At 36.8% G+C, this 26,571-nt stretch overlaps 1 protein-coding gene across 1 annotated transcript in view; it reads right to left on the bottom strand.

Annotated features, from left to right (window-relative positions):
* Nucleotides 1–23,280, bottom strand: part of KLB (klotho beta) — a 30,390-nt gene extending 7,110 nt beyond the window's left edge. The window contains exons 1-3 of the mRNA XM_063108766.1: nucleotides 22,459–23,280; nucleotides 5,020–5,530; nucleotides 2,916–3,187 (exon numbers count right to left, since the gene is read on the bottom strand). Coding sequence (XP_062964836.1) covers nucleotides 2,916–3,187; nucleotides 5,020–5,530; nucleotides 22,459–23,280 — 1,605 coding nt within the window. The remainder of the gene's footprint in view (nucleotides 1–2,915; nucleotides 3,188–5,019; nucleotides 5,531–22,458) is intronic.
* Between the last annotated feature and the right edge of the window lie 3,291 nt (nucleotides 23,281–26,571).

The raw sequence follows: 26,571 nt of genomic DNA, 5'->3' as shown, positions 1-26,571 counted from the left end.
GGTTTCTTTGGAGGAGGTGGCATTTGAGATTGGCTTTGAAACATTTCTTTTTTTTTTTTTTTTTTTCTTTTTTTGGCGGCTGGCCAGTTCAAGGACTTAAGATAAACCAATGTGTGATCTTGGTTCTCTCTCTCTCTTTTTTTTTTTTTTGGTGGCTGGCCAGTACAGGGATGGAACCCTGGACCTTGGTGTTATTAGCACCATGCTCTCTAACCAGCTGAACTAACTGGCCAGCCTTTGTTTGCATTCTTGATCCAAAAATACTTAAACATCTATAGAGAACATTTTTGGAATACAGTCATGCATCACTCAATGACTGGGATATGTTCTGAGAAATGCATCATTAGGTAATTTCATCATTGTGTGAACATCTTAGAGTGTACTTACTAGATGGAATAGCCTATCACACATCTAGGCTATATGGTATAGTCTATTGCTCCTAGCCAGCATCACCACAAAAATGTGAGTAATGTGTTGTGCTATGACATTACGATGGTTAGGACGTCACTAGAGGATAGGAATTTTCCAGTTGCATTATATTCTTATAGGACCACTGTCATACACGCAGTCCGTTGGTGACCAAACATTGTTATGTGACACACGACTATATTTAGAGAAATTTTAATATGGATTGTATGTTATATGGCATTGAATCAATGTTAAATTTCCTGGATATAATGATGTTATAATGATATAGAAGAATGTCTTTGTTCTTTGGAGATACATACTGAAGTATTTTGGGGTGGAACATAATGATGTGTCTGCAAGTTATCAATGGCTCCTAAAAGAGAGAGGCAGAGAAAAAGCAAATGTGGCAATATGTTAAGAATCAGTCAGTCTTGAGAACGGAATGTGTGCTTTCATTGTACAAGTTTGAAATTTGTTAAAATGTTGGAGGTGAAAAGAATGCTAAGAGGCTAGGGGAGAATGAGATAGGGATGTGTGGGGTAGGCATACTAATGTTTTTAAAGTGTTACTTTAATTTGTTCAGTCTCCCAAGAGAGGACTTCTAGTTTTCTGCCTACACAGCATCTATTCAGACATCCTTAGCTGATTTTTCCAAAAGCACCCTAATTTTTCTTGGCAAACCATTCATCCCCACTCTTAGTCTAAGTGGTTCAAGGGAAGCTGACTCCTTGCTGGATTCCAGGGGTGAGCATGAAACCCAGACCTAATTGGTCACAGACTTGCTTTTCCTTGACCCCTGTGATCAATTCTTGCTCCTAAAAGTAGGAGTGGGTCAGACATTTACATTGTCAATCACTGGAGAACTGGTGGGTCTTCAGCTGAAACAGGAATTTGCAGGTTGGGTCTCCCATGCAGGTAGAGAAGGAAGTCTATTTCCGGGGATCTTTCTTTGCTGGGTCTGGAATTTTGAAAAATATAAACCCACTTGAAGTGGTAGGGAAAAGTTGGCTTGCCTCTGACATGTGGAGGAAGGGGTAGGAACTGGGTAAGCAGGAGGCTGTACAGGGGACACAAGCTGAAGACAAGTCACTGTGTTTATGTTACTCTCTGTATCTTTCCCCCCTTTATTACTCCTGATCCTTTACTAAAGTCTTCTTTAAATATCCACAGAGGTTGAGATTCATAACCTGTGAACTTTGCCCACTCATGGTTTGTACTCTTTTGTCTGATCCCATCCCTTGTACATCTTGTTGTCTTTCTATATGCTTCTAGAATACATGCAATAGTGTGGTATGGTGAGGTCCTATAACATAGTGGTCAGGAGACAGACATACGAAATCTGGGCATGTTATGTAACCTCCCTAAACCTGTTCCCTTGCCTGTAAAATGGGGGTTTTTAAGATGAAATGAGAGAATGCACATACATACATCAGTTAAATGCTTGGCACAAGGCAAAGGCTTTAAAAATAGTTATTATTTTGGAAAGAGCATTGTGCATCTGGAGGCTTGAGGACTACCTGTTAACAGTTCTACCATTACTCATGTTACCTTGGGCAAGTTGATAGGTCTCACTTTCCTCCCCTGTAAAATGAATGGTTTAGAATGAGAGGTCTCTGAGGTCTCACCTCACTCTAAAAGGTGATCTCACTCATTCGCCCTGGTTCTAAAAGATGTGCACCTACCACACTCCAGGCACTGGTTTATTAAGGCAAACAGCTGGCATCAAAGCCTCAAACATCTCTGCCTCATGCAGCTTGTATTCTAGTAGGGCAGGACAGGTGGTAAATAGGACAAATGTATAAAGTGCACAGTAAATTAGGTGGTGATGAGTGGTATATAGAAAAATAAAGCAGGAAAGGAGGATGAGAGATGATAGCGATAGGGTTATGATTTTTGGAGTAGAGGGAAGCCTTACTGAGAGGAGGCCTTTGAGTAAACATCTGAAGAAGGTAAAGAATGGGACATGGGGAGGCTCCACTGGGATATAGAGACGTCATCTGGCAAGTTACCCAAATCTACTAAAGAACAGGAGTCATTTAAATAAAGGGCTACTGGGTTCAGATCCCCATACTGGCCAGCCACACACACACACACACACACAAATAAATAAAATTTAAAAATAAGTAAATAAATAAATGAAGGGCTAATAATAATTTGCTTTTGGCAAAACAAAAATCTATAAGAAACTTTTTTTCCTATAATTTTGGCACTAACCAATGCTTCACACAGAAATGACTGTAAGTTCCCTCTAGACTGTGTGTTCCTTGAGGGCAGCCTCTTCATCTCCATCACCAAGTGTGAGTTCTGGCCCATTAAAGGCCCTCAGTAATCACTAATTCCCCTCTTTTTCTCCTTTCCTCTTTCCCCACCTCTCCTTTGTAACCCCCAAATTATCATGGTATTTGATATTGTCTAACAGCCATCTCTTAGATGTTACTGAGTAAATAAAATAAAATATTGTGTACTATATGCCCTAGTTTATGGTTAGTTTGGAAGTAGCCACTTACCTTAAGAACAGATTCGGTGATACCCCAGGAGAAGTCACAGGGAAACTGACCCTGCACATCTGGTGTGGACTCTTTTAAAAAAGCAAAACCATTTTCTTGTATGATCTGTTTGTAGTAATGTGCTGAAGACTTGGGTTTTCTTTCTTTCTGTTTACTGTTAAAATCCACATAAAATAATCCGCGGCGGGTGGTATAGGCATCCTGCCATTCAAAGCCATCCAGGAGAGACCAGGCAGTGTAACCAAACACTTGTATTTCATCAAACCTTATTGCTGCACAGAGAAAAGAAAGCAGAGCTGTTTCGAGGCCTAAACACTGTAGTTCATGTTTACAATTTCACTAACAACGTGCCAGGGGACAGCATATTGTGAAACCAACCTTTTCCCTAATTTGCAGGCCCATTATACCAAGTAGAAAATTCACGTGTAGACTGGGAAAGTGACAGTTATTTTCATCCAGAAATGCTCCCCACCCCCAACAAGTGAATGACACAGATAAAGGTTCAAATTAAAACTATTCCTGAGATGTAGTGTGCGAATCTGTGTCAGGGGGCATTGGTCCTTTGGGACCAATGCAGATGTCTGCTCGTGACCAAGAATTTCTCATTTCAAGTTTGGGTTGGTTCCCATTTGTGGACAAACTATCCATCCTATAAAACTATCGTTCAGGGACTAAAAATCAGCTTTTAGAATTAACATAAGTGAATGTAGATATAAGGAAGCAAAAGAAACAAAGTGATGTAACAAAATGAGAACTGCCCGGGCTGAGGGGCAGGGGGCCTGCAGGCTTGCCCTGCTCTGCTCCTGGGAAGGTGCTATTGGGCAAGTTTCTTGGCCTCAGTTTCCTTATTTGTAAACAGAAAAGATTGGACAAGATGATCTCTAAGGACCTTTATAGCTTTAAAACTGATTCAATAACTTGTAAGAATTGGGTAAAAATGAAATATGAAAATCAAGGACAGTGGTAAAAACAAATACCCAAATAAGTTCTGAATCATTTTTCTTTTCTTAAAAGCTTTCATTCCTCTCATAGAAATGTCTCATTTCTGTATTTTTGGTGTTTTATCACTGACTTCTTTTCCTAAAAGGTAGAAAATCCGTGCTAAGAAATTCCAGGAAGATAGATGTGTTTCAACAGGCCCTGGTTATAGTCCCTTGGTGTTGTAGGGTCTCAAGGAGAGGTGGAATGGTAACACCTGAGGAACGACCGCCCCTTTTGCCCAAGTGCATGGACCTTCACCCAGGCCCTGTAGGCAGTGTCCTCTACTCTGGAGGTCCCCATAGGCATGTGGCTCATGCTAGGCATGGCACTAGTCCATGCTGCTGCTTCCTGCAATCAGGGGCAACAGGGCCTTACTGTCCCGGAGAACCCTCCCCAAAGACTCCTACAGAACCTGGGATTTTCCTGCAGACTTGTGACTTCTAGAGAGAGATACAGAGTTTTAGAAAGATCCACAGAGAATTTCTTTATATTTGAGTGAAATGGAGCCCAACTCTGTAGGGGACAGAACCATCATAACCTTAGCCTGTCTTCTGCTCCATTATTTCAATCAGTTACCTGTAGATGTCACTACTTGAGTCATGGAAAAGGAATGAGGAGATCAGAAGAAATCTTCAGGAGCAACAGAAGTTACTCAGACCTTTTCATCATTCTGTCATGTAATAGAGTGAAAGGATCACAATTTCAAGAAAAGCTTTCAGCATCTTAGAATAAAGTACTACCATTAGGAAACTGTAAACTTTTAGCATTATGTCTTTCATAAAGAATGAAACAGCATCTTTTTGCCAATTATGGATGTATCTGTAGTCTAAAATTATTTTGTTCTCAAATTTAAAAAAAGGACATGTGGGCTGGCTGGTTAGCTCAGCTGGTTAGAGTGTGGTGCTGATAACACCATGGTCCAGGGTTCCATCTCTGTACCAGCCAGTCACCAAAAAAAAAAAAAAAAAAAGGAAGACATGGGAATAACATTAAAAAGTTCTGTCAGCATTGGACAATACAAAAGCCCAACATCAACAACAATAATAATCATATATTCAAAGGTGACTTAAATATCCTGTAAGTATTCAATATTTTGTAGAAACTGAGCTAGTGTGCAACCAACCTTGAAGAACCTGGTTGAGGAAATTCTTCATCATGTAGATGGCTGTGGTATCTTCTGTTTTCACTCGACTGTCTGTGAACCAGCCATTCTCAGCAATCAAGATTCGAGGGTTGCCATATTCCAGTTTAATCCAGTTCAGCACTTCTCTTAAATTGAGGGACACATTTTGCCCCATTTTAGCCATGGTGTTCAGGGGCTTGAAATTGTTGGGGCCAAAGGAAAAGGCAAAGAAATCTGCTGTGCCTCTCACTTCATTCTTCTCTGCCTCAGAGAAAAGGGGGAGAGTGGAGAGCAACTTCTCTTTCATTACCTCTGGATAGTCACCCTCCCCGTGGATGGGGTGGGCAAACCATCCGAGCACAGAAACCACGGATTGTTGACACTTGAGTATATCCATCGTGTTTTCCGATCTGTTCGGCTCAATCCAATGGGATCCCAATGTGATTGATAACCAACCCTTCTGATGTGGGCGGAAATTTACATTGTAGTTATGCCACACTTTCGAATGAGCCTAATAAGAAAATATTATTGATATTTATCATCCTTACTCACAAGAGTTGCAACACAGCTAGTAGAAGGTCTTTTCATGGACAAAATTAATGAAGCATAGGGTGATGCAGGGGAAAGCTGTCAGGGAACCCTGATGTCCTCAGAGTCTGCTCTCTGTCCACTTCCCCAGCACTTCCAACCTAAAACTTCTACAGGATTGCTGAGGGGCTGGCAGAGAGCCCTAGTCCAGGCTCTATCTTACTTCTCCTCTGCCCGGCTCGTTCCCCATGCTGTCTTGGTGCAGGGGGCAGGTGAGATATCATGTGGGTCATAGGGTTTCCTCCTCTACATAAAAAAAGCAGTGATCTTTCACTGTTCTACAGAATCTCCCTGTGGTCTTACCTAATTTGGAAGTCCACGACGATGCAGTCTCTAAATCCTGTAAATGGATAATAATAGAGTCCTAGAGTGGCTGTGAGGATTGAATGCATTAACATATGTAAATGTTTTAGAACAGGGACGAGCACAGAGTCTCTATATAAGCCTTAGCTATTATTACTGGGGTTTTTTTTGGTGGCTGGCCAGTACAAGAATCTGAGCCCTTGACTATTATTACTATTATTATAAAAAGGTGGTAGGCACTGCCCAAAGCAGAAAACCAATGGAAAGAGTGTGGGCTTTGGGGTCAGCACACCTGTGCTTCAAGTTCGGGTACTGACTGTGTGGCCTTAGGCAAGTCACTTAACCCTTCTGAAATCTCTTAGTATCCTCAGCTATAGAATGAGGTTAATAATAATAATATCCTTTGTAAGGCTGTTGTCAGATTTAGAGCTATTGTTCATATGAAATATGTAGTACAGAACAGAGCATGTTGAAGGCACTGCCTAAGTATGGATGTTGTTATTATGGGTCCTCCTGGAGTTTACATTTCCAGTTGCGCTCTCTCATAACAGAGCCTATCGATTGGTTTCCAGTCTATTTAATAGGTGCTTACTGAGCACTCAATGCCTGGCTTGCCCCACCCTGAAAGGCTGAAATATCTGGAACAGGAACTTGCCTTCAGGAAGTTCCTTAATTGGAAAATAAGATTGAAATGTGGGAAAGAGAAACATAACATTGCATAAAATAAGGCATTAAATGAAAAAATAATTGAAAGCCAGAAGGCATGTTCAGCAAAGAGCCATGAGACATGGCTGAAGGAGGAGTGGACATTAAGAACCCCAGTTAAGGATTCTAGGCCAGTCACGTGCCCAAAGCTGCTTCTCTGTCCCAGCCAGTCATGGAATTGTCTTTCATCTGTGTCATGTCACCTCTCTTCCCCACAGTATCTGACTTGCTTCCCTCTTGACATTGCTCCCCAGGATTCTGAATTTCTCCTCTGTTTGAGCATTTCTAAAACAAATGCACAAACCCTTATTTTTAACCCACAGAGTCTGTTTTTAGTTTTGTTTCTTAGCTTTTCTTTCATTCACTGGAGATGTTTTTATATCAAGAAGAATTACCTGAAACTGCCTTTTTGTAGGTCAAAAATAAGCAAATAAGAGCAATGGATTCAAACCTGATAGATCCTGTGGACATTGAAAAGGTTTTGTGAATCCTGCTAGGGTGGGGGAAGTAGGCACTGATATAAGGCATGAGGAATCTATAACTGGTGCCACCCTGCTTTATGCAAGAAAAGCTAGTTTAAATCATTCCCTAAAAGATTTTCTGGAGGAGTACATGCCTTGAGGTATTTCCTCTGTCCTTACAAAAATTTCATTAGAAGATCCTGGAACCGTTTAGCACCAAAATGTTCCCAAAGATCTTTAAGAACGCTTTCTTGTGCGAGAAGTGTTCAGGTTGTAGCCTCCTTCCTTCCTTCCAATCTGAGGTTACAGCTTTTGGAAGTAATCACAGGGGAGTTAGAGGCAGACTCTGCTTCAAATGGTCTCAACCATTCTTTCTATGCTTTTTTTGTGGCTAGAATCACAACAGAAAGTCTTGAGAACTGCTTTTTTTTTCTTTCGTGATTTGAAACAAAAGCAGTCATGCATTATTAGGATTCAAAGGGGACATTGTTTGCTTTATTCTAAGTTGTCACTCAATCCCTTGGTAGCCTTAGTACTTTTACCCACAGAAGACACAGCGATTAGCACCTCTGATCAGGGCTGCTGTGCACTTCTGATGTGTAAACTGGAAAGTACTGAACACATGTAAGATTCTGAGCCATAAACTAGCTGCCTTGCAAATATGATGCCATCAGACACTAAAGAGAAAGTGAGATTAAATTAGTATAAATGTATTAACCTAATGTAGGACCCTAATACTTTAAAACAGGGGGAGGAGTTTCTTCAAAATAAATGTTCTATTGCGTATTTCAGTGATTATATGAAAGATAACCTAAGTTGTGACAAAATCTTGGTTATATCAGTGTTTAAATGAGAAATACTACAGCTTGGAATACAACAGATATGTACCTTTGCAGTACCTTTCCAGGCAACTTTTCTGGACATATATGCATGTGTTGTCATGCCACAAGGTGACCTTCCCATTCCACTGTGTCTCTTTCACCTTTGCTGTTATTTACACAGGCTATCAAGGTATCTAGGGTTATCTTTGCTCTGGGCTGATGACAGCCTTTCCATTCTCATGTAGAGAATGTGGGGGAGTTTCTCTCTGCAGCACTTATAGTTACAGCTTGAGACTGTTTGCCAAACAACAAGGCAAAAGTTTTGCTCTTAGATGGTGAGTTTGACATAAATCTTGATGAAACAGGGATATCTATATGTTCTTTGGTCTGACATCTCATAAAGGACATCTGTTAGGAAAACTAAAATGGGGTTGAGAGGGGAGTGCAACCTGGGCCCTGCAACCTTGCTCAACCGTCATCCTACAGTTTTCCAAGGTTACCCTCTATCTTGTACTAGGCCTTTGGAATGATTGACCTAAGGGAGCCTCAACCTTTGTTCTTCAGGTTTAGTAGCTCAGAGGGGAAGTCAGCTGCTTTTTCTTTTTGAGCCAGCTATCAGGTCCTAATGTCACTGAGAGACAGCTGGGACCTAATACCTCATTCTGTTCCCTCCTCCAGTCCAATGTGACAGATCCTTTTGATGCCCCTGGAAGTCCATACTGAGATAATTCTGTGGATGATAGGAAGCAAATAAGATAGCAAGCACAACTTTAGAAACAGAGATGAAGAAGAGGTTAGAGGTCAGGGAGACGTGGCGGGACACTGGTGAAAGGACAGGTCGAAGACAGATGGGCAAACCTAACACATCATATGTGTGTATTGAAGGAATGCTCAATCATTTGTCAAAAGCTAGGTTTCCAAATCTGCATGATTTTAGTCATGTTGTGGGTGAAGTATCTTCGTGTGAACTGTAAACTTGTCTGTTGTTAAGGCTATCTAGTAAAGTATTAAATAAAAACTGTTAAAGAAACTTTATTTAAAAACTCTACAACCATCACAAAATATTTTCATATTTCTGTATTCCCTTCCTGCCTTTCCAAATATATTTCCCAGCTAAAATCACTTTAAACATATTTCATGTCACTTTTAGTCTTCATGATTATATTAACAGTGGAACAATTCACCAGTTTGATGAAATATGATTTACTTAGTCATTTCTCTCTTTTGATAGAAATTAGCTTGTTTTTCTTCTTTTTTTTTTTTTTTTTTTTTTTAAAACAAGATGACCGGTAAGGGGATCTTAACCCTTGACTTGGTGTGGTCAGCACCACGCTCAACCAGTGAGCGAACCGGCCATCCGTATATGGGATCCGAACCCGGGGCCTTAGTGTTATTAGCACCGCACTCTCCCGAGTGAGCCACGGGCCGGCCCCTTGTTTTTCTTCTTTGCTTCTTTTTTCTTGTAAATAGTTTCTTGTAAATAGTGCTGCAATAACTAACTTTGGGCACATAGTTTTTAATTTGTTTGAATTATTTCCTTTCATTAATTCCAGGAATGTTAAAATTTTAAAATTGTTTAAAATATTCCTAAATTGTTTTCCACATACTTTGTCCATTGATGTGAGTGTTCTTTGACTATCTGCTGCAAAACACTGATAGCTCTATTTGGGGATAAATGGCCTTTGAGAAGGATATAGAAGTGCTACTCACCTGCATGGTACTATCGGGGACAGAACTCTGGTTTTGAAAGTGGGACACCCAGGCTCTCGTACTGGCCCAGCTACTCATTGGCTTCGTGATCTCGGACAAATCATTTCCCTCTCAGCAGCCTCAGTTTCCTCCTTCGTTATACTGAGCTAAAAATAAACACCCTAGAGAATTATCCTTAAGATTGAATGAGGTAATATATGTGAAGACCCTATGAAAATTATACAAATGTAAATTTGGTGTACTTTGACAGAGCAAGCTGAAAATTACTTAACTTGCTGTGGAAAATAATGGTAGAAGTCTTTGTAGGCATGAAGGGTGTTCTGCGCACAGCTCCTAAACCCGTACCTCTAGTGCAAGGCTCATGGCTAAATATGTTTGTCCTCATTTGCTGTTTGCAGTTTATTGAGTTTTATTCATTGTCATTTGGGACTAATTTGGATTAACCTCAATTGGATTCATTTTTCAGCTACTCAGAACTTCTTTATATTAGTGCCAAGTTTTTTTTTTTGTTTTTTTTTTTTAAAGGGAATCTCAACCCTTGACTTGGTATTTGTCAGCACCATGCTCAGCCAGTGAGCTACCGGCCATCCCTATATGGGATCCGAACCCATGGTCTTGGTGTTATCAGCACCGCACTCTCCTGAGTGAGCCACTGGCCAGCCCAGTGCCAAGTTTTATGCTAATTACAAATGCTGCTCTTCCAGATTATTTAACATTCATTCATTCATCCTGCATTCCACAAATACTTACTGGGTGGGTGCTTAAGGTATGCAGAATTTACTGTTCATTGCTAAAAAGTTATGCAACTATTACTTTCATAAAATATATTATGTCCTCATTAGTATAGTGGTGAGAAAGAAAATATATTATGTGACTTCTTTAAATTTTTGATAGTCTTGAAACTCTTGGAAACAATATCTTACTCTCATTATTCTTAGGAAAGAATTTAAATATTTAAAAAAGTTACCACCTTTCGTAAAGAGAATATTTATTTATCCTATTTTTTTCCTTTTTTTTTTTTTTTTTGGCAGCTGGCTGGTGTGGGGATCTGAACTCTCTTGACCTTGGTGTTATAACATCGTGCTCTAACCATCTGAGCTAACTGCCCAGCCCTCCATCCTGTTTTTAAGGATGCAAATTCATGTTTTCCATAGTTGGAATAACCCAGTAATTACATTTTAATGAATTTTATACCTATTTTATTTTTTTGGCAGCTGTCTGATGCGGAGATCTGATCCCTTGATCTCGGTGTTATCAACACCATCCTATTTTCTTTTTAATCATTACATTTTCAAATTATTCTAACAAATTGTTGATTGTTCTGTTTGTATTATTTCAGGATTTCCCTGTAGGAAACATGTAAAAACTAAACTGTAACATATTTGTTCCTTCAAAACAAGGGTCCTGTTATTATAGCATTCTAATTGCAATTATAATATTACTAAATTAAACTAATGGTCATGCCAGAATCTAAACCTGGCAACAAAGAGGGAGAAAGGTCTAGAATAAAGTTCATAATTTAATTAAATGAAGCATGTGTGGGTTTACCCATATTAGAAGACAAATTAGAAGAAATCAATATTAGTAATTGGTGATTTACTGAAATTCTCCTTGCCTGAGGGGAGTATTTGCATGCCAACTTTGTAGACAGTGAAATGATATTTTAAGCTTTCTGTTACTATTACATTAACAATAGTAATCCTGATAGTAATTTTTTCATGCAAAAGAACCATATCTCAGGGTAAAACTGAAGCTAAAATGGCCTGGGTTGGTGACTTGAAGCCTTTCTTCAGGATTTAGGAATAAAGAGTAAAGATAGTCGACATAGAAACCACCATGGAAGTTACAAAAAATATAATATTTATAATAATGAAAACAAGACCTATTACTTCTAGGGCCTGCAGCAAATGAAGCTTGAGCTTCAGGGCCCCTCACTTGCCTGGGTCCCTGTAAATGTTCTGGGTGAGTTGGGAAGCCATGCTGCAGTTGGAAGCATTTCTAGGTGAGCATTTCTGGCAAATTCCCTAAAGAGGCCTTAGGAAAAAAGAAATCTGAGTCTCTAAGACTACAATAATTTGTTGTGATTTTTTTTCATTCTAAAAAAATACTCACTTTCGTACGAACTTTTGTGTCCAAAATTTTGTATTTTTTTTTTAAGAGTACCCCATATTGTATAAGTCTCAGGCTCATGCAGTGTGGATCTATGCCTGGCCTAGAGCTTCTTGAGTGTAGGGATTGTGTCTGTTTTGTTCACAGCTATACACACAGATGCCCAGGGAAGAGTCCAGCACAGAACACTTGTTGAATGAATGCCCCATTATAGATCAGCTAGTTTGCTGGTTACCTAATCTGCATTATTGATAATACACCTTCTGAAAAGCAGGTCTTATTTTTCCAATTTTAGAGAAGAAACTGAAGTCTACAGAGGCTGGACAGTGGTGGAGCTAGGATTTGAACCCAGGTCTCTCTAATCACTTTACTACACCATCCTGCTTTCTACCAGTTCTAAATTTTAAAGCTGCTGGGGAAAGGCCATTTGATGTGAATTATGACTGTTATAAAATTATATTTTCTTTCTGCTATACTTGGTTATTAAAAGACCTAAAGAGTCCTAGAATGAGAGTACCATATCCCACTCTTGCATGATGAGAGGAAAATGTCTATGTATGTCTGGAATCCAGGATTACACCTAGAAAGGTCATGGAGGACTTGCCAGCAAATTTGGGGCTCAGAAAACCATGTTGTCCAAGGGCTGAGCATAACATGTCACATTAATGTGTAATTCCTTGTGCCTCTTTCCTAGAACCAGTAATGTTGGCACTGGATATTTTTCTCAGTGGTGTCAGAGCTAAATGAATCCCTTGGAGACCACTCCTGTACTTGACTGTCTTCCCCTCAGGATGGTGATCTTTATACCACTGTCAATGTCAGAGTGAAAGGGCCGGGATGCTGTGCCTGCAAAACACGTAGGACTCCTTTCAACCAAATAATACTTAAATGGTTCCTAGAGATGAGTGACTCTCATGATCAAATAGAATAGTGATTAAATGAAAAGCCATAGAAATTTAATACTATAAATACAGTGGTAATAAGAACTAACATTATCTAGTGCCATATGTGCTGGGCACTGTTCTAAGTGTTTTATGTGTACTATCTCATTTAATCCTCATTTACATCCTGTGAGGTGGGTACTATCATCATTCCCAATTCAGAGGAGAGGAAACCAAGGGATGGAGAGGTAAGGTAACTTCTAGTGTCATGGGGTGAATCAAGCCCAGGCTGTATCATTCCACCTTCTGTACTCTTGCCTACTAGTTAGAGATAGAGGATGGACCTTCGAGGTCATTTTGTCCAATTTAAAAACATTTTTCTATTATAGAAGTTAAGCCCCTCACTACCCCCACAAAATAAGTGACTGTCCAAGGTCTCAGTTAGTGGCAAAGCTAGAACTAGAACTAAGTCCGTCAGCCTTCTAGTTTACTGTCATTTCCAGGATATCATGCAAATTAAATTATGTGCCTTTGGGACACACTTTTTTTTTTTCCTTTTGGCAGCTGGTGGGTCCAGGGTGCAAACCTGTGACCTTAGAGTTATAAGGCTTCGATCTAACCAACCAAGCTAACTGGCCACACTGGAACACACTTCTATACCTTAGACCTGAAGGTGATTAAAAAGGCTATGAAAATGCAAGGGGTATGTAACAGACATGGCACAAAAACATGGAACAGTAGACCAAGAAAGCCTCAGTCTGAGAGTCACGGCTTGGATTATGCCTTCCTCTGCCTCACCAGCTGGGATGCTGCCTCAGTATTCGAGCACTTGGGGAATTCATCAGCCTTACCTTCTGTTCTGTTTCATTTTGTTTTCCTTACAGAAAGTTATATACATCAGCGAAAGCAAGTTTAGATAAATCAGTTTAATTTATCTAAGTTTCCATCAATCTCTGGCAATTATTTTATCCCTTTTTTTTCCACTCTTTATCCATGTACCTTGATTATTTGCTTAAATTCAAGTCTACAAACATTTTTTAGCCAATACAAAGCACAGTAGTAGACATTTAGAAAAAGGTTAACAAGATAGTCCCTGCCTTCAGATGATGTAATAGGAGAGAGAAGTACAGAAATAAGTAGAATCAAAACAGTATGCTTTTACATTTTGATTAATCAGAAACAGTAACCAAAACTGAATGTAATAATATGATTCAAATCATGTAAAAATATGACTATCCGTATGTGCTTACGTATACATAGAATAACATTTGGACATTGAACAAGCTGCTAGCAGTTGTTACTTCTGGGTTGTGGGTTAGAGAGTAAGGAAAGAGGAGACCTTTCATTTTTAACTTAATGTTTATCTCTACTGTTTGAATGTTTTGCAATAAAAATGCACTATTTTTGTAATTTAAAAAAGTCAAGAATTGGTTGAAACAGGTAGTTTTTGTCAGTGAATTTAATTGCTCTGTGCTAATACTCTTCAGTTTCCCCCAAATTCAAAAACCTTAAAGGGAAAAACAGGACCTTAATACAAAGTTTAGTAATTCTGGATTCCATTCTGTATTAAAGAGTGTTTTTTTTTTTGCTCCATAATAGTATGTTGATGTTCAAAACAAGGTAGAAGAAGGAGGCATACAATCCATACTGGATTAATATGAAAGAAGAACTGATAACAGTAAACCCAGCCCTTTATTTAAGACTTAGTCACATAATCTCTGTTCAAGATAGGATTAAGAAGAACCAAGCAATAAACTCCCCCAAATACTGAAAGATCTTGGCTTTCACCAACCTCAGGGTTCCCCTCAGACATTTTCAAGAAACATTTTCAAGGACTACTTTGATTACTTCTTCTGTGATTCACTCTTTACTGGGTAATAAATGAGGAGGTTTTGTATTTTCAGCAACAGAATTATTGTGAATGTTCAGTAGTTTTAATTACACTTTTTTCGGGGCCGGCCCGTGGCTCACTCGGGAGAGTGCGGTACTGATAACACCAAGGCCCCGGGTTTGGATCCCATATAGGGTTGGCCGGTTCGCTCACTGGCTGAGCGTGGTGCTGACAACACCAAGCCAAGGGTTAAGATCCCCTTACCGGTCATCTTTAAAAAAAAAAAAAATTATACTTTTTTCTTTTAACATAGCCTATTTTCCAATGTTGAGTTTTCTCAGTAAGACTTTTTATATGCAATTAAATGCATATTTTATACTCTAAAGTAATGTAAAATTTCATTTGGGCCTAATTTTCCATGTATGAGAGTGTTCATATCAAATCAACCTGTTTAAATAGGATCACAATATTATTCTCCGAGCATTTATAATTACATATATTTAAACTCTTGTTAATCATTCACTGAAGTATAACTTTTTCTACTTAATGGTTAGAAAAAGTAAATATTGCTCTCTTGAAGGTTTTAGAATACCAATTGTAGTCTACAAATAGGGTTTTTACATGACTCATAACTAACAATGTTATTCTGGTTACAGAAACTCTCTTTAACAATTCTTCTGCACAGTTTTTTTTATCATTTATTCAAATTTGATTAAAAACATATATAAGCATACTGTTTTAACTTGTCTAATCAGTATTTCCTGTATTTTGTTAGAGGTGTCTTAGGTCCTAATGGAGATGGGTTGGGATTATAATGTACTTATTATGCATTAGCTAATTAAATGAATAATTGTGTTAACTAATTTACTTAAGCTCTAAATGATATTATCAAGAGCACACATACCTGATTTAACATCACTTTAATGGAAACTAAAGTTTTGAACAAATCGAACTTAAAATTGCAGAGACAAATGAAAAATTCATTCTTAATATATGAGTCGGGATAAATGGCCATAGATTTCATGGACAAATAATACATGCAAATAAATTGTTTTGGTCTTTTAATAGGCAAAGTGAAGTCAAATATCTGCTGAGTCAGTATCAATACAAGTGGCTGACATTGGTTTTGAGGCTGTAATTTTTTTTTTTACCATTTAAAAAAATTGAAATGTAATTGTACATATCTGTGGACTACAGCATTGAATATCAATACTGTGTGCAATATGTGATGCTTAAATCAGGATAATTAGTATATTCAACATCGCAATGTAATCATTTTTTGTGACCCTTCACCAATTTCTTGCTAAGCCCCCTTGAGGCTGTAAATTATTGCTTTTCATTGAAGCTAGGCAGCTGATTCATGTCATTAAACCTTGTTAGGTCAGATTCAGACAGATCAGATTTTGGTTCTGACAACTATTAGCTATGTAACTTTCGGCAAATTTCTCTGGGCTTCAATTTCATCAAATGTAAAATGGGTTTAAGAACACCTATCAGGCAGAGTTGATGTGAGAATTAAATAAGCTAATATATGGAAACTACCTACTATGTTTCTGACAGTACAGTAGGTATATAATAAAATATTCTTCTTATAATAATAATTATTTAAAATAGTGTGATAGAATGTCAGAAAGTTATCTGTAATAATTGCCTCAATCCTTCACTTTTTAAGAATTAAGACCATTCTCTGTCCTTCTCTCTCTCTCTTTTTTTTTTTTGGTGTGGGAGGAAAGAGTAGTAGAAGGTAGAAGTAACAGATTGTTGGTTTTTTTAAAACACTTTTTCTGTCCTTCATCGACAGAAAAGCTTGGCTAGTTTCTTAGCTACAAGATTTAGCAAAAATTAATTTAATTTTGATATGTTATTCTCTTGCAACCCAACTTTAAAAAGGGAATTTTTAAAAAATCCTTAATTTTTTTTCATGAAAAAAATCATTTCGGATAATCCTTGGAGATTTTTTTTTTTTTCTGTATGACCAAGGCAAGCTAAAAAAGGCTCCTGCTAGTATTTCCATTTCAAAATATTACACTTAATCTTCAAGATGCTGGTGGGGGTTGGGCAGAAGAATCTTAAAAATGACATTTAATCTATTTAAATGTGCCCATGAAACACTGCAGCCTTCTTGATGTTACAGAAAGCAGTTGCTGCAGTCTGTTGGCAAGGAAGGCTTAGCCATTAATCATGTGAATGGTGGCTTTTTCACAGCTGTTTTTGACATTTTCATACTAAATTTTGTTTAAGAATTTGACAGAGCCTTTCAGAAGAGAACTATATAAAAACGGTTGTTTGGTCAAGGATTCAGTTCCCTGTGCCGGCCAGCTGCCAGAAATTAAATAAATGTGGTCGTTTTGTTTTATTTTTCAATGTAAAATATTCTCTCTATTTTCTAATTTTATTTATTTATTACTTTAATTATGGAAACTGTTTCAATATGTATAGAAAGAATAATATAATGAGCCCTCCTAAACACATCACTCAGCTATAAGAGTCATTAAAATTCTGCAGCTTGTTTCAGGATAGGTTTGTAATGTTAAATTTTTAATAGAAATAGGCATATATAATTGATTTGCATGTTTGGAAAAGACTATATAATGTTTATGCCAGAGAGAGAGAGAGAGAGAGAGAGATTGAGTTTGTGTGTCTGCAATCTACTTCTATTCCATTGCAGGTTTAAATCCTTTCTGGGACAAGATAGGTCTTCCTTAAATTGAAAATAATCAATTTTATTATTTATTGAGTACCTAACACAGGAGCTTCTCTGAGGGAATGATGCCAAGAAATACTAAGACAAAGTTTCTCGAAGAAGTGGAAAAACAGGGAAAGAATACAACTTTATCCCAGGCTCAGGAACAAGTGGGTGAGGCCTTGACCTTGAGTAGGATTTCCCAACATTTCTTGTCCTGAGAGCCTCTCTCACAGTATTAACCAATCTCTTGAACCCTGAGGAATTTAAAAATCATTTCATCATTTTTGCAGAGTATACAAAAAAGTGCTGACATATTTCATCTTGTATAAGTCTATATTATTAAAATTGTTTTTAAAGTTTATTTAAAATAAATTTAAAATATTCCTATAATATAAATTTTATTTTATTTTTGGCAGCTGGCCAGTATCTGGACCCTGGATTTTGGTGTTGTCAGCACAATGCTCTCCCAAGTGAGCTACTAGCCAGCCCAATTATAACTTTTAAAATACTCGTAATATATAAACATAAATATTGGCATTTTCCCATCTAATAAATAATACACATTATTTAAATTGTTTCAGTTATGTAAGAATAAGCATTTTATGACATATTTTTAAATGACATACTACATTTGGTTTTAGGACTAAATGTGCACTAAAATGCGAGGTAAAATTACACATTCAGTGGTATATCTACCTCTTTTTGTATGGGAGATGACATTAGGTGGAACAAAGATGAAAATCTTTTATTTTAAATGTTAGGTATTTATTTTAAGGGCATTAAAAAATACTGGTTCCTCATTTATAGTAGGGTATAAAGTTTCCTTTCAAAATACGTTTTTTGAAGAAAAATATTTTAGCAAACAATAGTACACATGATGCTTGGATATAGGAACAAAAAGCCAGAAAAAAACCAACATGGACACTCAAAAAAACCAAACTTTGTAAAACATGATGTTCTGGTATCAAAAATGGATAAAAATTGCTTAAGTAACATTTTGTTTGAATTCTAGAATTTTACTTTTAAAGAAAGGACAAATTTTTAAAAAGTAAGTTTAGTGTTTTGTTCACAAATAACCAGTGGTTAATATAAGAGAAATGGTTTAGGGCAGCTCTTTCAAGTATATCAACAAATAACACAGAGGCAGTAAGGTACTACCTTTATTCCCCAATATGTGAAAAGTCAAAGTAGATGTAATCCTGTTAATGATTATATATTATTTTCTCTTTTAACATTTTTTAAAGCATTGTTTTTCTCTAAAAACAGAATAGACTATAAATTAATTTAGAGTTTATGTATGCATCTTATAGATCTGGTGAAAATCTCCTTGAGGCAATTTTGGAAAATTATTATCATTTTTATCCCCCTCATACTGACTATATTTCAATGCCCTTGTTCTTTATGCTTCATGCCTTTGACTTATAAGTCAGTGGTTTTCAAGGGTTAGGGGGAGGAATTTTGGCCACCAGGAGACATTGGACAATGTCTGTAGACATTTCCAGTTGTCACAACCCTGGAAGCGGGGTTGTCTAGTGATGGAGGCCAGGGATGCTGCTAAACATTCTAATACGCAGGGCAGTCCACCACTACAAAGAATTATCTGGCCCAAATGTTAATAGTGCTGAGGTTAAGAAATTCTTGCACTATGTAAACAGTGTATGTCTATGAAAGATAACACTTTAAAGCCACAAAATAGTCAAAACTATCATGGAAGCCAGCAGTATCCAGTGGAATAATAAACTAAATGAGTTACTGTCTTGGGCAAACTCATCTTCCCTAACCTCTGTGCGTGTTTACTCAGAGGCTCTCAAATGTTCTTTTTTAAGGAGGAAATCTACAAATTAAAATTATTATGTGTATTTATTGATTTAAAAATAGAATGAACACAGACACCGTTACTGCCTTTACTAATGTGAACCTTAGGAGCTTCGCTGATCTGAGGGATAAGTGCATAGCCCAAACAAGCCAAATCTGTCTGTGGGTTTTAAAAACTGAATTTGGGAGAGAGAAATCTTTCCTCGACAAAGGAGAAAAAGACACCAACTCACAAGAAGAAATGGACGTGAGAGATGGAGATAAAGGGCATTCTGAGAGTCCTGGTTACTGAGCCCATTCATCCCTGTGGTCTAGTTACTGAACCAGGAAATTGCTCCTTTTTGCTTAAGCCAACCTTAATTAGATTTCTATCACTTGCAACCAAAAAAGTCCTGACTAATCCACCACTAGATTGATATAGGCAATATTTCAAGAATTAACAAAAATGCAATCAAATGTGAAGATTGATCTTGACACTGGTTTCTGATTACAAGGTTTAAGATAGAAATCTTAAGTCACTCATTCAAACAACATTTAAACCTAACATGTATCAAATATTCTATCATAGGTGTTGGACACTTAAAGACAAATAAAACATTGTCTTTCTTTTTAAGGAACTTTCAGTCTAGTTGGGGAGACAGAAAAGTACCATACAGTATGAGTGCTGTGATAAAAAGAAGCACATCTGACGGGAGCCAACAGGAGGGGCATTTAACCCTAAAGGGATCAAGAATAACTTAGAGGTGGTGACTGTCTAACGTGAGTCTTGAAGGACATTAGCTGGGTGAAGCAGAGAGTAAGAAGAGCATTTTAGCTGGATAGAGCAAGCTAGTAGGTGGAGGGGAACATCAAGGTAAAATTGAAACACTGCTAAGAGTGCATTTTGATGGAACATGGGGGACAAGGGGTGGCATTGGTGGTGGGATGGGACAGTGGCCAGGAAGGAGGCTGACATGGAGGCTGGGAGTTGTGTCCTGAAGGTCTTGGTGAAAAATTGGGACTTTATCCCAAAAGCTTTGGGGAGCCACTCATGGATTTTAAGCAGGGGAGCAACATGATGCATGTTAGAAATATCATTCTGTAAGATGGGGATAATAATAGTTACCTGGCAAGGTTGTTGCAAAGATTATAGATAATACTTAAAGCAAGATTACCTGCTTAAAGGTGGCCAAGCCAAAAAAACACATCCTCAATTCTGTTCCAAACACTGTTAAAAACTCAGAGTAGAACATCCATTAGTAGGTGTAATTATGGAAAATTTTTACCTGAGGCTTAGACTTGCTTTAAGGTAATCACCAGATCTGCAATGAAGTGCAATCTAAATTCTGTGTCAGTCTTGGGAACGTGGGACCATTCAGGTTTCCTCCAAACCAGGACATTTCAAACTAATAGTTTTCAAGATTGTTCTGGAATTAAAAGGACTCCACCAGCTACTATGAAATCTTTTCAATATCTGAAAATTGGGGAATAAAGTGGTCTATAACCACCTATGAATTTAGTTTTATACTAGGCTTATTTAACTCAGTAAACGTTTTCGGACTAAAAACTAATCCTAAAAAATGCTTTTTCTGGGTCACAAGGGGGAGTAATAAGGAAGAAATACTTCATTGCAACATAAAATATCAAATAAATCTTTTCTATGTTAAAGTAAGGACAGGGAGGAGACAAGTGGGAAAAACGAGTTCACCTCAGGCTACCAAACCATTGCAAGATTTCTCTCTAGTGCTAGAAGTCACTGGGTTATGCAGTGTACTTTACTTTCTGACTGATTTCAGGGGACCCTTTACACCATTTATTTAGGTTAGTGATTTAGAAATTTTAAGGAGATGGAAGAAAATATTTGGCATACAATAATTTAAGAACAAATCCCTCAATTTAAAACAATGACATTTATCTCACGAAGTGCTAATTTTGTGTTAAAGGCTGAACTTATCTCAAATTCGAGGAAAATGAAAACACAGCATTTTATCAGCTAAGTCTGGAAGCAATATCTATTTGTTAGTTAAAGCTTTTTTCTATTTGTTTTTATCATATAGCCAATTTCTAAGGCTTTAAATAACCAAAATATATTTTTCATGAAAATTCAAATTGTTAACATTTTTTCAAGTAACCAAAATGTTTCACTGATTTAGAATTTTTCTTTATGTAAAGTTAAGTAAACATATACATGCATGTATTTACCTAGAAAACTTTTAAAAGAAGACGTAAGAAACCATTAAAAGTAGTTTCCTTGAATTGGGATTGTCAGGTGGACAGGGAGAGAGGAATTTAACTTTTTCACATTATATCCTTTGGTACACTGATGTTTTAAAATTTACATAAGCTTGGATTGTTTTAATAATTAAAAGAACTAGATAAAAGGAATATTTTTCTAACATATGTGCATAATCTTAATAGCTATTAAATAGCTTTAAGTTTTCTCCCCTCTAAAGTTGTATTTCGTCAAATCACAGTATATCCACACATTAATAATGTTTTATATACAACTGTATTCAAAGATGTGCAAACGACCTTGAAATCAAAATGCAATCTGTTTACTGCAAGGGCAGGTGTGACTGAAACTATACTACAATGTACATGTATAATAATCCAGAACATTCAAAAAGAAAAGAAGGATTAGCAGATATTTTTGTATGTATAAATTTAGACATGGAAAAGTTTTATGTTTCTGCACATTTTTTCTATTTCTATATATTTAACATTTGATTATTAAAAATTAAATTACTTCCCCTAAAAAATTGATAATTTTTTTCACTTTTAAAATATAAGAGGTGTACAGAGCAATTTCTTTTTCTGAAGTAAACTATTTGACTCGAAAAGTTAAATCTAACTCTAGATATTAGCCTCAATGTGAGGCTAACTCTCTGAAAATTCCTGAAGATTAGTCTTTTAAATATATTCTTAATAAAGACAGTGTTAATTATGTTGTCATTTATAAATCCCATGTTCACAAGTGCTACATTTTACTCTGTAACCTTCGGCAAGGTTTTCAATCTCACCAAACTTCAGTTTCCACATTTTAGAAACAGGAATATCGTAGCACTTAGCTCATAAGGTTGTTATTAGGATCAGATGTGACAATGCATTTAAAATGCTTGGTGTAGTCTGTGGTACACAACAAGCACTCAGTAAATATTAACTATTATTTTGCTTGTGTTTTCACTGTTGTTTTAATAACATAACCCTGGAATAATTGCATGTTGTCAGAAAAGGTTTCCAGCAATTAAATTTACAAAGTGCTAGCTTTCCACAGAATGAAAGTAAACTCATATTCTCACACCCTACTGTATAATTGTAGATTTAAAAATAGTCTCAAAATTCAACTTTTGAGGAAACTAATTGGATTAATACATTAATAATAGCTTAGATAAATAAAACATACACTACTTTTAAATATAAAATTTGAAGATAGATCTTGTGAATTAGCTTAAAATTAGTTGCATTGATTTCAATAAAGAGAATTATTTAAACAGAAGGTAAATTTCTTAGTGTTTTCTGAAGCTGTAAGAAGAAGCCAGCTGTACCATACCTTGATCAGGTTGTGTCCCACAGCATAGACAGCTGCTAAATTTCCCTTCTCTCCAGGAGCATGCATACCTGTCCCATACCCATGCCAAGCAACTAGATATGGGTTGTGAATTGTAATCCAATATTTGACACGGTCCCCAAACGTCTGGAAACAGTATGTGGCATAGTCATTGAAGAGATCAATCATAGTTTCATTTTTCCATCCCCCATATTTTTCTTGTAGCGCCAAAGGCAAATCCCAGTGGTATAAAGTAACTACAGGTTCTATGTTTCTAAGCACTAGAGCGTCCAGAAGCGTATTATAGAACTGGAGACCTTTTGCGTTGGCAACTGCTACTATTCCATCAGGGAAAAGTCTTGGCCAAGAAATAGAAAATTGATAAAAAGAAACTCCTATAAAATCCAGGGCCGATAAGTCTTTTTCCAGGAAAATGTAACTGTCACTGGAACCCGTGCTGTTGACATTTTGCAGGTGTGTATGGATGAAATTATCCCATATAGAGGGTCCTTTTCCATCCTTCTTCCAACTCCCTTCCACTTGAAATGCTCCAGTTCCAACACCCCAGAAAAAGTTTTTAGGGAAAGTGTCATAGAGAAAGAGCTGACTTTCATTTACCGGACTAAAATTAGGATTTTTAGACCATATAGCTCTTCCGTCTCCAGAGAATCCAGTAACAGCTCCTAGCAGAATAAATGCTGACAGGATGATAGACCTTTGCAGTCCCCCGTTGGACATTGTTTTCCTGTAGCGTTTGCTTCTTTCATCGGTGCTGAAGAAAATCCATTCATTCCCTAGAGATCCTGCCGCCCAGCCTGGCTTCATTTGCCACTAACTGCTGGACTGTCTTATCAACGCTTCAGTAAAAGCTTGTGATTGTAAAGCTCTGTCAATGATTAGCTTGAACTGTGAGTCTTAGGATGGGTCAGGGAGAGCAACGTAATTTGAGGGAGGTGGCCCTATTGCAGTCACCAACACACTCTGTTCTCTCTCATTATGGGAAAAATTAGGTGAAAATGCATCAGTGACAACAGTTTGAATGTGTAACTACAACATACGTAAACAGTGAATAAGAATAACATTTTCTGTGTAGCCTTTCACATTGACCCAAATCTTTTCTGAATGTTTTGAACATTATTGAATAAGGCATATACCTTTTCTATTTTTATAATTTGAGTGGTAATTTTATCTCACATTTCAGGAACAACAATCTTACATACAAGTAAATAGCAACTGGATATACCAATAGTAAAGAATTAGAAAACATAGTAAGACATTACACTTTCACAAAAATTACAACTCTTCTAAGAATAACCTTAATAAGATTTACTTATTTTAAGAAAATTATAAACATGTATTGATAGATTTGAAAGAAGACTTGAATGAAGAAATAGGCATTTTCTGGATGGAAACACTGAATACTTTCCAACTTAATTTATAAATTTAATGGTCTTTTAATCAGTATCCTCTAATTCCAAATTTTGGCTCAACAAAATTATTGTGAAAGTTCATTTGAAGAATAAATAGGCTATAATTATAAAAAAAAGAAAGAGAGAAAAAAAAAAAAAAAAAGGAAGGTAGAAAAAAGCCTGAAAAAGAAATACTGAAGGCAGAGACTACTTTTAGATATTAAAACACAAAAACCTCAACATTTTAAACAGTATGATTTTGGAGTAAGAATAAATAGAAAGAAATACTGTACAGAATCTATAGCTTCCAGATAGCCTTTTAAAAATTTAATGTTTTAAGTATTTGAGGTATCATGTATTAATGAGAGGCAGAGTGGTTAATAGATTGGCCTCCAGAGCCAGGCTGCCTGAGTTTAAATATAGCTGTGTGACGTGGGAAAAGTTATCTAAATTTTTGCACTTCATTGTCCTCTTATGTAAGAAAAGGCATAATAATAATATGTCCTTCATGGATTATAGTGAAGATTAAGTGAGTTAATACATGTAAGACACTTAGAACAGACACTGACACATAATAAGTGCTCAAGGAACATTACTCTTAGTTTTATGTGAGAGGGAAAGATTATTCCAGGAAGTGATTCTAGGATTTAGCATAAAAGACACTTTGTTCTGGCTCCTGCCTACATTTTTAGCTCCATTTCTCATCAGTTGACTACATGTAGCACCCTTCTCTTCAGCTATCAGAGAATTTTTAAAAGTTGTACATATCCTGCTTGCTCATACCCATGTGCCTTGGTATGTGTGCTGTCTGTATAACATGTGTTTCCCCCTTCATCTAACTTCATTCTTTTTTTTTTTTTTTTTTGTCGTTTTTTCGTGACCGGCACTCAGCCAATGAGTGCACTGGTCAGTCCTATATAGGATCCGAACCCACGGCGGGAGCGTCGCCGCGCTCCCAGCGCAGCACTCTACCAAGTGCGCCACAGGCTCGGCCCCCTTCATCTAACTTATGTCTGTTTTTTAAAACCCAGGTTTTCTGGAGGAAAACCTCCTCTGGAAAGCCTTTCTGACTTCCCAGTTTGATTGGATTTAGATGGATCTCCTCTGTGTTCCCATGGCAGCCCATGTTTTCTCTATTAAGATATGTATCACACAATAAATCAATAAATAACACTATAAATTTATTTTTATCCTTTGTTTGACTTAAGCACTCTCTGTCTCTGTCTCTCTCTCTCTCAAAAAACAAAATAGGGACTATGACTGTTTAGTTCCCTATTGAATATTGGGGGCCTAGCACAGTACTTGACATAGAGTAGTCACTAAAGTGTATGTTGAATGAATGACTGTACCTATAGTATACTATGTGTACCTTTATTTCCACCTTTATCACATAATCCTGGAGTTGTTTGTCTCCTCCACTAAACTGTAAGACTATCTTATCTAAATTTCTATCATTACTTAGAGTAAATGCTTAATAATTGTCTATTGAATGAATAGAGTTGGTACAATTAATTCACTATTTATGAAATAAAATTTTAAAGTTAATAATTTAGATTCTCAAAAATGTATAGTCACAGAAATGGCTGTGTATTAACCCATTTATGTTGCTTATAACAAAATATCTGGAACTGGGTGACTTATAAAGAAACAGAAATTTATTGCTTACAGTTTCTGAGGCTGCTAAGTCCAACGTCCATCTGGTGGTGGCAACAGTGACCCAGGGGTCTCACATTGCAAGATGAGAGAGCAGAGAGAGAGAGAGACAGACTTTCCTTTCTCTTCTTCTAAAGCCCTTCCAACCACACTGGACTACCATTTTTAATCCATTCACTACTGCACAGTCCTACAATCTAATCACCTCCTCAAAGCTCCACCTTTCAATCACCGTAATAGGATTTGCCACCCTCTTAACAGTCACAGTGGGGGCAAAGTTTCTAATACGTAAAACTTGGGGAATGCAATTCAAACTTCAGAGAGTTTTGGGGGGACATAATTCAATCCACTACGGGTTGAGATGGTAATTTAATATTATGTGTATTTTACCACTATTTAAAATATATATAGCCACAGAAAACTAGAAAAAAACAGAAATGTTAAGTTATATAAACATATAGTTTATATATAATTATATGTTCATATTTACATAAAATAATATAAATAATTTAGCTATAACTAAAATATATGAAAGATTTAAAAATTGAATGGCAAATAAATTTGTAAAACATTAGAGCAAATCTAGAAGGCAAATGGCCATAAGTAATTTATGCAAATCAATAAGAAAAACACTAAATCTCTAACACATAAATGGGCAAACAACATGAATAAAAAATATACAAAAAAGGAAATGCAGCTATATAGCTAATGAAAAAAAAAATTTTTTTTTTTTAAAGATGACTGGTAAGGGGATCTTAACCCTTGACTTGGTGTTGTCAGCACCACACTCTCCCAAGTGAGCTAACCGGCCATCCCTACATGGGATCTGAACTCGTGGCCTTGGTGTTATCAGCACCACACTCTCCCGAGTGAGCCATGGGCCAGCCTTAATGAAAAAAATTTAAATCACCAGTAATTAAAAACACATACTATACAAAAGAAGGAAAATAAGTGATGAAAACCAGTGTAGATGAGATTGTAAGACACTGCTTATTGTAATGTAAATTTGTACAATACTTATGGAAAGTAATTTTCCAATATATCATGAACCGAA

Source organism: Cynocephalus volans, chromosome 9 (assembly GCF_027409185.1).
Source record: "Cynocephalus volans isolate mCynVol1 chromosome 9, mCynVol1.pri, whole genome shotgun sequence".
NCBI lineage: Eukaryota > Metazoa > Chordata > Mammalia > Dermoptera > Cynocephalidae > Cynocephalus > Cynocephalus volans.
Note: the sequence above shows the minus strand (reverse complement) of the source record. Positions and strands in the feature narration are given on the sequence as shown.